Genomic DNA, 10,813 nt, shown 5'->3' with positions numbered 1-10,813 from the left:
GCTGGGGATTTAGCTCAGCGGCAAAGCGCCTGCCTGGCAAGCGCAAGGTCGTGAGTTCGGTTCCTGGTACCGGAGAAAAACCAAAAACCAAAAAATAAATAAATAAATAAATAAATAAAAAATCCCATTGTAAAAACAGAAAAAGAAAAAAGAAAATGAAAAATAATACAAAAGAAATAATGCTAATAAATCCCCATCGTATGAACAAGCTAACAGAGGCTCAGTCAAGTAACTTGGCCACAGTTCAATCTCACAGCTGGTGAGCAGCAGAGAGAGCTGGGACCCACCCAACCACACCTCCTGAACGTTACCACGGCATAGGCCTCCCGGAGCCTCCCAAACCTCCTGGCCCAGCACCATGCACGCGATAAGTCACTTACGAGGGGTGCTTCATGGCTTCTAGGATCTCTACCAGGGTGGAGGATGATGTCAAGGAACTCACTGCCTGCTGCTGAGAGCTGTAGTACAGAGTGTAACAAAGCAAGAGGTCACACACATGGTCAAGAGCACAAACATTAGGAACACTCTATGTTTTATGAAGACAGAAACCAGGATACGATGGACACTATTTTTTTTTTGTTTTAGAATTTATCTCACACTGATCCTTGATAAAGGAATCTCAAGAATGTGCTGTATTATTTTTGTTTTTTGTGGGTACTAGGATTTGAACTGAGGACCTAGGGCTTGCTAGGCAGGTGTTGTGCGACTGAGCTATACCCCCGGGGCCTATGGACATTATTGATACTGAAGGCATTCTAAAAACAAATTTGGGAATTGACATCCTGGGGGTTCCCTATTTCTAAAATATATGTGAGACTTGGGAGGCTGAGGCAAGAGGATCGTTCCAAGTTCGAGGCCAGCCTGGGCTACTAAGTGAGCTCAAGGCCAGCCTGAACTGCATAGCAAGACTTTGTCTCAAAAAGACCAAGAAAAATAAAATAAAATATATGTGAGAAAGAGAGAGAGAGAGGAATGGAGAGAGTGGAGAGGGAAGGAGGGAGGAGGGACAAGAGAGAGGGAAGAAAGAAGAAGAAAGAAAAGAAAGAAAAAAGTAAAGAAACAAAGAAAAGGAGGGAGGGAAGGAAGGAAAGAGGGAGGGAAGAAGGAAGGAAGGAAGGAAGGAAGGAAGGAAGGAAGGAAGGAAGGAAGCAAGGAAGGGATGATATATGTGGGATATATGTGAATTTTATGTCATTTTATACAAGGGACTTGAGCATATGCAAATTTTGGTATCCACCAGTGCCCTGGAACCAATTCATAGATACTGAGCGGCAACTGTGCTGTTTGCATGGGTGCAGAGAGAAGGAGAGGGAGAGAAAGGGGGGAGGGAAGAGGAAGGAAGGGAGGGAAGGAGGGAAGAAGAGAGGAAGGGAGAAGGAAGGGAAGGGAAAAGAAGGAAGGGAGGGAGGAAGGGAGGGGAGGAACGGGGAGGAGAGAAGAAAAAAAAAGCTGGACATAGTAGTGCATGCTTGAAATCCAAGTACTGGGGCAGCTGAGGCAGAAGGATCGTGAGTTTGAGGCCAGCTTTAGAACCTATCTCAAAAAAACACAAAATTCTAAGTGGACTTGCGTCTAAACACAGCCATCCACAACAAGCGCTTCTTCTTTTAGCATTATGCTTTAGGCCCAGCCATTTTCAAGTCATTCCTTGGGCCACTGTGGGTTTTCCCCAAAGGCTTTCCCATGTCACTGTTTAATCTTGAGCAGAGAGCACTGGATAATCATAGTCAGAGTCTGGGGGACAGAATTCCAGTATCATCACTAACCAGCTATAGCACCTCTGGCATTTCTTGGCCTTAGTTTCCTCATCTGAAAAACGGATGAGACTATTAGTTTTTCAGGGTAGTTGTAAGGCATAATGCTGAGGACAGGACTGATAATACATGAACCCCCAAATGGTAAACAATACTAAACATATTAACAGTAACTCTGACTCTATGAAACTCAGATTGGTTAAAAGAATTGGTGAAGGTCAAAGGGCTGGCAGGTATCAGGGTCTGGATTTGAATCCAGATCAGCCATATACCAAAGCCCAGATCTTTCTCTATGACCTGCTACCCAAGTTCTTTGACAGTAAGACAGTCCCTTAAAACATGCTTAATACTCAGCAGCTTAGCGGCCACCCGCCACACCAAATTGGGCCAATTCTGGGGGTTATTCAGAAGCTTTTTCAAACTTCTTAAACCTCTTTCTTGCCTCCATCCCACACCTTCTGCTTGCTCATTGGAGGAGGACTCACTGCAGCATTTCAAAACACTGGGGTTGGAAAAACCTTCAAGGACCTTTGGCATGAACTTCCTCCTAACCCTGGGTCTCTGCTGAGTGAGTCTGGACAAGCAGCTGTCTTCCCTGCATGAAAACCTCCAGAGGCACAGAACTCAGCTCATTCAAATGCAGCCCATTCCATGCAGCAGTATCCACTGCTGCTCAATTCCCTATGAAATGGACTCTGCTCTCTTTAACTTTACTTCCTTCCCACACACAGCGCAGCCCCTCTGATTTCCTCCATGGCCAGAACCAAAAAGCCTTCCAGGGACTTCACAGGGACTTGGGCCTAAGAGGAGACACAGGGGAGACATCCAGCACTGAGCTGATCACTACCTTCACTGGCCAAAATGAACATGCTGTGGTGAGTGAGGCAGAGGTAAAGCCAGCATAGAATTTACAACAACCTTCTGCTCTCAGGGAGAGGGGTGCAGAAGTCAAGTTTTTAGATCACTTAGTCAGTACAGTGAAGCAAGAACACACTGGGCAGCATTACACAGCAAACAGCTGGGAAGGAAATAAAAAAGAATTCTGAATTGACCTCAGCCTATAAAGCTAGGGCATAGTAGCCTATAAACATATATACTATGTGTTGATTAAAAATTTTAACTAATTAACTTTTCCCAGAAAAGCAAGAATATTTTCTCAAGCAAATGAGGTACAGCCTGCTTCTTTTCCCGCTGGATACTCTGGAATGGGAAGAAAATCGCCATGGTTGGCCACAAGGAGTGACTCATTCATTCACTGTTCATTTCTTTACTGACTGCACGCTATTTTGTGCAAGGCATTATGCTCTGGGTATCATGGTGACTAGCACAGACTTGGCTGGGGCCCCTTTTCTGAAGTCCTCACACTTTGTCCAGACACAATACTGACACTATTCTATGTCTCTGAGGGAACCTATTAGCTATTCTGTGAGGAAGACAGGACACCAATCAGTCCATCATATAAATGTGAGGAAGGAATCATCCAGGGTCCCACATATGATTTGTGGCAGAATCAAAACTTGGCCCATAGCTCTGGATTCCCAGTCTCAGTAGCCTTTAAGGTTAGACTGTCCTGACCACCACCCCTCTCCCCTGGGATAGTAAGTTTAGTCATTTTGAATCTCACCTGCTGTCACTGGAGTTTGTGGAGGGGAAGGCCTGTTCTATGTTCTGGGAGTTCCCAAAAGCCTGGCTGTTGCCTCTGTCCACGGATTGGCCTGTGCTTACCCCCAAACTGGTGCTATCCAACACTGGAGCAACTGTTTGGTCCACAGACACCTGTACAAGATTTAAAAATTTGTATCTGGATCCAAAAATAACCAACATGGAAACACAGTAAAGAAGCTGATCTAGTTTATTCAATCAACAAGCATTTATATAAACGAACAAATAAAACCAATATCCCTCCCCTCAATCTCAAAGCTACTTACGTATATAGTCCTTTCCATTGCTCTCATTCCCAGGCCCCAGTGGTCCTAGGGAGAAGAGCTAAAGGAATCTAGAGACCATACCCAGTACACTGTTTTCTGGGGCCAAAGGGGGATGCCCACCCTCAAAACAAGGCAGATGGGAGGCAACTGCTCATAATAAATCCTCAGGACCAAGGAGACTTCATCACTTGACTCACAAGATTTACACTAAAGAAAACTTGCTGCAGAAATAGAATCGCTCCTTATGGGGCTGGGGGAGGGCAAGAGACTACACCTATAGACAAATGGGTAAACATCACTGTGGCCACCCTCCACCTGCCACAACTCACCATTTTCCACCCCAATCCTCCTTTCCTATATCTGTCAGTGAATATTTAGCCTTCTAATTGCCCAGGCTCAAACCTCAGAGGCATCTGATACCTGTTTCAGCTTTGTATTCAAAGAGAGGCCTACAGAGCCAGGTGTGGTGGCCCACGCCTGTAATCCCAGCACTCAGGGAAGCTGAGCAGGAGGATCATTGTGAGTTCGAGTCCAGCCTGGGCTACCAAATGAGTTCAAGACCAGGCTGAATTGCATAGTGAGACCCTATCTCAAAAAGACAAAAACAAAACAAAATAAAAAAAACAAAGAGAAGCCAGGCCCTGTGGCCTCCCCTCTGTAGATTCACCTCTATCTAAGTAATGCCGACTTTCCTCTGACCAGGGACAGCTGAAACAATCTCCTAACCAGCCCTACTACTGCAGCCTCTCCCTCTAAAAGCTCTGTGGGCTACCTCTACTTGCATCTGCCTAAAGAATAGCTCCAATCCCATTATTCTGTAACTCTGAAATCTGCATCTCTGTGATCTCACCACACCACCTACCATTCATCTGCATTTCCAGCCAAATCACATCCTGCTTGTAAACCATGGGATTCCTCTCCGCACAACCACTGGCTAAAAACCCCTTGGTCTTGAAGAGCCATTTTAAATGCTACTCCTTAGCAAAATGCTTCTTGGCTCACTCCACCCTGGTGGCTAACAACTGGACTTCTATGAATCTCTCTTGGTAGCTGCCAGGTTTTGCCTCATACAATAGTGTTACATCTGCCTCATTTGCTATAAGGGCCCTAGAGGACAGGACTATGCCCTGCTCACCTAGAAACCCTGCAACTTCATCAAAAGGTGCAGCCCACAGAATATATATGGAGAGAATTACTACTCCTTCTGGAGCACTTCAAGAAAAGTATATTGCTCTTAACTTGTGGTTCTTGGATACTACTTCCAAAATGGAGTCTTGTATTATCAGATATTTTGTTATAGGATATAAATATTAATCTTTCTAAAACAAAGTATCTGGGTCAAGCACTACTGTCACTGGGGATCAAATCTTTGTTTGGGGGACTATTCTGTGCGCTGCAGGATGCTGAGCAGCATCCTTGGCTCCTACACACTAAACGCAACTCCTACTTACATCCTCGGGTGTGACTAGGTTACCAGATGTCCCTTGGGGGATAGAATCATCTCCGCTTATAAAAGAACCATTAAACTCTCTTAAGGCAGGCTCAATGATTTGGGGGTGAGGAAAAGGTTTTTTGGGGTACCACAAATATCCTGAGAAGTGCAGCAAAAGGCAACTTGTAATTGCCAGTCACCACCTGGCTACAACCACTAAGGCTTAGAAACAGGTGTCACGCCCTAAAATTGAATTAGAACAAGTTAACTGAGGGGAACTAGACCCAGCTCTTATATGCATAACAATGCCTCATAAGCCCTGCCTTCTAGGGCCCTGTAGTGGAGTTCTCTCTCATGTACTATACCCTGAGGATTGTTCTACCAGCTTAACCTGAGGGACGGTCCCACAGATTTAATGATTCTTTACTTTGGTAGTGTGCAGTTAAGGAGTTACCCTTTAAGTCACATGCTGGCAAGCATTTTCTATAAACAATCCATAATAGATATACTAGGTTTTATGGACCGTGTAGTCTCTGTTACAACTACTGAACTCTGCACATGACAGCATCAAAGCAGTTACACACAATATGTAAATAAATGGATGTGGTTCTGTTCCAATAAAACCTTATTTATAAAAACAAGATGGTGGGCCAGATTTGCCCCATAGTTGCCTGACCCCTGCTCTTTATCGCACAAATTTGTCTTTCATGAGACTGCACATTTTTCGCAGATCTTAGTATCAGAAAAAGTTATGCTTCTCCTGAAGAATTGATTTGTCTTCATTTTTTGACCATTCTGAATCTTGGAACAGATGTTTTCCATATTTCTTTGGCTACAGGAAGTCAGACCCAAATTTAGCACAAAACTCTAGCTACCTTACAAGGCATTATATTATGCCCTATCTTATTTTTTCATTTCCTGAACTTCCCCCACCTAGGCACATGTTTATTCTGGAGGCTGCATTTACTTCCACCATCCACCTGAAGTAACCCCACTCTCCAAGTACTGGGATTGAACCTAAGGAGCTTTGAGCTACATCACCAGCACTTTTACTTTTTGTTATTGGTGGTACTTTTTTTTTGTTTGTTTTTGAGTCAAGCCTCTTGTCTCAGCCTCCTGAGTAGCTAGGACTATAGGCAGGTGCCACCATGCTCAGCCAGTGGTAACATTTTAAAATAAGACTAGAAGTAAACAAAAAGGGCAAGCTGGATGAACAGAACAGCAGTCACCTCAAGTAGAAGGCTGGTAAAGAGACAAGCTCCTTGGCAGGTATCCATTTATAATGCATTTTATCTTAATAAACCCATCTAAAATCTTCCTTACAGAAGCGTTCCATTTAACATATGTAGAAAACTCTCTCCCTCCTCTTTGGCTTTGGAGTGGACTAAACATAGTGACATGCCTCAAAGAACAAAGTATAAAAGGGGAAAAATAACAACTTCATAGTGGAGACACCAGGCAATACAACATTACCAAGTGGTGAAGGTTACCATCACAGAGATGTCATGCAGGTCCCATATACCCTCAATATGCTGTGATGAGGACACTGCACTTCACTTCTAGGATATTAAAAAAAAAAAAAATTTCTAACTAACAATGAGAAAAATATCAGGAAAACCAATTTTGGAGACATTCTATAGGATACCCTGGCTCTGCTGCTCAAGTGGGATACTAACTACATCCTTGCTTAGGGACTATCATTCTATAGAATACTCCCTAAGACTATCAAGGTCATAAAAAACAAGGAAATGGAGTTTGGGATGTAGCTAAGGGCATGCTTAGCATTCACAAGGCTCTGGGTCCAATCCCCAACACAAAAGAAGAGAGAAAAGCTGGGGGTGATGGTAAATGCCTATAATCTCAGCACAATGGGAGGCCCGGGCAGGAGGATCACAAGTTCAAGTTCAGGCTGGACAATTTAGCAACTTAGAGGGACAATGTCTCTCAAAACAAAAAAATTTTGAAATGAAGTAAAATAAACAGGGGTTGGAGATATAGCTCAGTATGAAGGCCTCAGCTGGATTCAATCCCCAATACATAGGGGTAAACGGGAGGAAACATGAGTATAACAACAAAGGGAGACAGAGGGACCCTAAAGGGACCCATGGCAGAATCCTTTATACCCTGAAGGTGAGCAGGAGGGCCTAAGAACAACTGGCAGGCCCACAACCTGGACATTCTCCAAGGTTTATGGTATCAGGGAAGAAAAGAATACCACAAATAAAAACCCTCTCCCTGCCCTCATAGTGTACCATCAGGGGGATACGATACACATTAAGAAATCCTCATCAAGGCCAGGTGCTGTGGCACATGACTGTAATCCCAGCATTCTGGGAGGCTGAGGCAGAAAAGCTAAAGTTGCCCAAAAGAAGCTTGGGCAATTCAGTGACTTGGTGAGACCCTGCCTCAAAATTAAAGAATAAAAATGGCTCAGTTGGGGATATAGTTCAGTGCAACAGCCCTGGGTTCAATCCCCAATAGTGAAAAGAAAAAAATAGTAATAAAAGTTTCTTTCATTCCTGCATATTTCATGGCACTTGACATGGCTCTATACCCAGCAGGTGCTTGGTATTTGCTATTTCAATTGAAATATATGTTTTCTGCAGATATTCCCTCCTTCTTCCACACGCCCTTCCTAATCCCTTTGTGAATGGTTATCCACAAAATATGAGGCTACCAATAAGTACACATATGAGATAAATACGTGAGAAAATCCAGTGAAAACCAGTGTAGAAAAAAGTGTAGACTTATGGTTTAAGTACTTTCTGATCCAAGACATTTTTAACATCTGGAGTTGCACCAGGCAATACTACAGTAACTAGCTGTAATGGCTGTTTAGATATAAATTAAAATAAAACTTGACGTTCATTTCATGGGCCATATTAGCCACACTGCAAGTAGCTCAATAGCTATGAGAGACTAAGGGCCACTGTGCTGGACAATGCAGAAGAACACTTCCTTGCAGGAAGTCCTATGGAACAGCAGGCTCCAGAGCAAAGGTTACAAACAAAAACACGTACCGGGCTGGGGGTATAACTCAGTGGCACAGCACCTGCCTAGTGTGCACAAGGCCCTTGCTTCAATCTCTAGCAACACCACCAAAAATAATAATAGTGTGTTCAGGGGGTGTAGGTAATATACTCTGGCACCTCTCCCTTTTTTTCCTTAAGGGAAAGGAGGTAGGCTGCTGCATGGTCATATGATTATGGCTAGACAGGAACTCAACTCCAGTGTCTAGCTTACATAGAACACAAAGCAGAAACTTGGGTTTTTGTATGAAATTTCCTTTTTTAAGTATTTCCCACAATTCAAACATTTAAAGAACACAACAAGGTTGAGCATGTTTTGGGAACATTTAGGACTGGACTAACCATTCCAATCCTAGCAGAAGCCTTCACACAGACTTCAGGTAAGAGCCTAGCTGACAGTGAAGGGTTTACCTCCGTGGCGTCCTTACCCTCTCCTCTTCCTCGCTCTTATATTCTTACGCGGCACTGTGCCAGATTTCCCACTGTGTCCCTGTCTCAGTACCTGCTGTCTCCTCTGACTGTGCCTCTTCAGTTCTCACTTGCTGAGTCAAATCCCATGTCATACACTTACATAGCTCCAGGGCCTCTTTTTTCAGTACCTCTCGGCAGTTCTACTTTGTATCTGTATGATTGGGACTTCACAAATGCTGTTCTTTACCACGAGGCTGTAAACTCCAAGAAGACAGCTGCCATGCTTGTTTTATATACTACTGATTCTTCACCACCTAGCTTGGCCCCTGGCACATGGAAGATGCTCAGTAAATACTACCTCTGAGATAGTGGTCAGGAAGACAGACAGACAGAAGAGCAGACAGACACACAAAACAAAAATAAACAAAACAATAAGGCAGGAACCCCGTCTCAGCAACAGCTGCTATGCTATGCAGATCAGGCTGGCCTTGAGCTCACTGTGTAACCAAGGCTGGTCTCAAATTCACAACGATCCTCCTGCCTCAGCCTCCCAACGGCTGGGATTACAGGTGTGCGCCACTACGCCCGGCTTGTGACAAGGTGGTTATTATCAGAATGACCTGGTGGCATAAAGGACCATTTCTCAGGACTGGCTCATAGCTGTTACCTGGAACACTCTGTGCACTTCTATCCGCTTTACTCTCTCTCCCTTAGCAAAACTGGTCTGGGTAACAGCTTCCCTCCCAAACTTGGCCAACAGGAACCCCTTCTCAACAACAGCCCTTCTGAGGGGTGAAAACCCTGGCAACAGCTCTGCAACTCAGGAAGAGCTGGATGACTTCTCTACTTTCCAAGGTCCAGGAGGATCATCAGAGTTAGAAAAGGTAGGAGAATGTTACGGTTTAGATCTGAAATGTTCCCTGAAAGTCTTATGTATACGGAAGGTGACTGGACCACGGGGTGCTGTACTCATCCATTGATGCATTCAGAAGCCAAATGTCCCTCAGGAGGTGGAGCCTGGTTAGAGGCAAGTCCCTGGAGGCATGGCCTTCCAGGCTGTATTCTTGACCCTCATCCCTCCCCTCTCTTTCTGCTTCCTGGCTGCCATGAAACGAGCGGCTGTCCTCTGCCAGACCCTTCCTCCATGCCATTGCTACCTGGAGCCAGCTGACTGAACTCTGGACACTGTGAGGCAAACAAACCTCTCCTCCTTTATGTTGTGGGTGTCAGGTATTGTGTCCTGAACACAGGAAAGTGACTCAGACAGCCGTGTCACTAGTTCAACCCCCTTTCTACACACACACTCACGAGAAAGGTGCTCACTGACTCAGTCAAGCTCATTCACTGGTTTGCTACCCTGCTCCCCTCCTCCATCTCTGTCCCTCATTCATACACAGACACCATGGAGAATCACTGTGAGCAGGGTCCGAGCTAGTCACAAAGGTACTTCATCTCATTCAAACTCTCAGAGCAACCCTACGAGTCCCATTCTACAGATGAGAAACCCAAATTGGGAAAGGTTAGTGCGGTTGGTGAAGGGTTCACAGCTAGTCGAGGAAGAAGTAAGCACAGTGAGGCCAGGGCTTACATGCTGACAGTCTTTGAACATGCAGCCCCCTTTTTTATCAAGAGCTTATGACACACTGTGTTTTCTGGTCCCTGTTAGGCTGGAGAGAAGAAGAAGCAAGGCTAAGGAGTGGTCACTAAAGCAGAGATGCATGCATTAAATTAACATTATAATCTGGCATCATAGCAATAGTCACCCCTCAGTATCCGCTAGGGATTGGTTCCAGGACACCACTATGCCCAGATACAAAAATCCATGAACACTCAAGTCCCTCACATAAAATGGCACAGTTTACATATAAATACGCACGTCCTCCTGTACACTTTAAGTCATCTCTAGATCACTTATAGCATCTAATGCAGTGTAATGCCAGGCAAATAGCTGTTACACTGTATTGTTTAGGGAATAACAAGAAAAGACAGTACATGTTCAGTGCATTTTTTTCTCCTTAATATTTCAATCCACAGTTGGCTGAACCATGGACAGCTATGAAAGACTGATGATACTAATCCCAAAATTACTTGGTGTTGACTATGTGACCATCACATACCCGGCATCATGCTAGTCATTTACATATATCATTCCTGCCACACATATAGTTAGAAACGTATTAATTTCCAAAATACACAGGGGATTTCTAGTTACTTTTCTAACATTGACATGTAACTTAATTGCACTGTGACCAGAAATAG

General features: G+C 44.3%; 1 protein-coding gene across 14 annotated transcripts in view; it reads right to left on the bottom strand.

Annotated features, from left to right (window-relative positions):
• Nucleotides 1-10,813, bottom strand: part of Depdc5 (DEP domain containing 5) — a 123,884-nt gene that overhangs the window by 24,327 nt on the left and 88,744 nt on the right. For 13 of the 14 annotated variants that reach the window (XM_005396337.2, XM_013520345.1, XM_005396338.2 and 10 more), the window contains 2 exons: nucleotides 3,379-3,530; nucleotides 381-458 (listed from right to left, as the gene is read on the bottom strand). In XM_005396337.2, the coding sequence (XP_005396394.1) occupies nucleotides 381-458; nucleotides 3,379-3,530 (230 nt within the window). The remainder of the gene's footprint in view (nucleotides 1-380; nucleotides 459-3,378; nucleotides 3,531-10,813) is intronic. The other variant, XM_013520355.1, reaches the window with a different exon arrangement.

The sequence above is a fragment of the Chinchilla lanigera genome, unplaced genomic scaffold, assembly GCF_000276665.1.
Source record: "Chinchilla lanigera isolate Chin_1 unplaced genomic scaffold, ChiLan1.0 scaffold00054, whole genome shotgun sequence".
In the NCBI taxonomy this organism is placed as follows: Eukaryota; Metazoa; Chordata; class Mammalia; order Rodentia; family Chinchillidae; genus Chinchilla; species Chinchilla lanigera.
The sequence above is the reverse complement of the archived record's forward strand: the minus strand, read 5'-3'. Positions and strand labels throughout refer to the sequence as shown.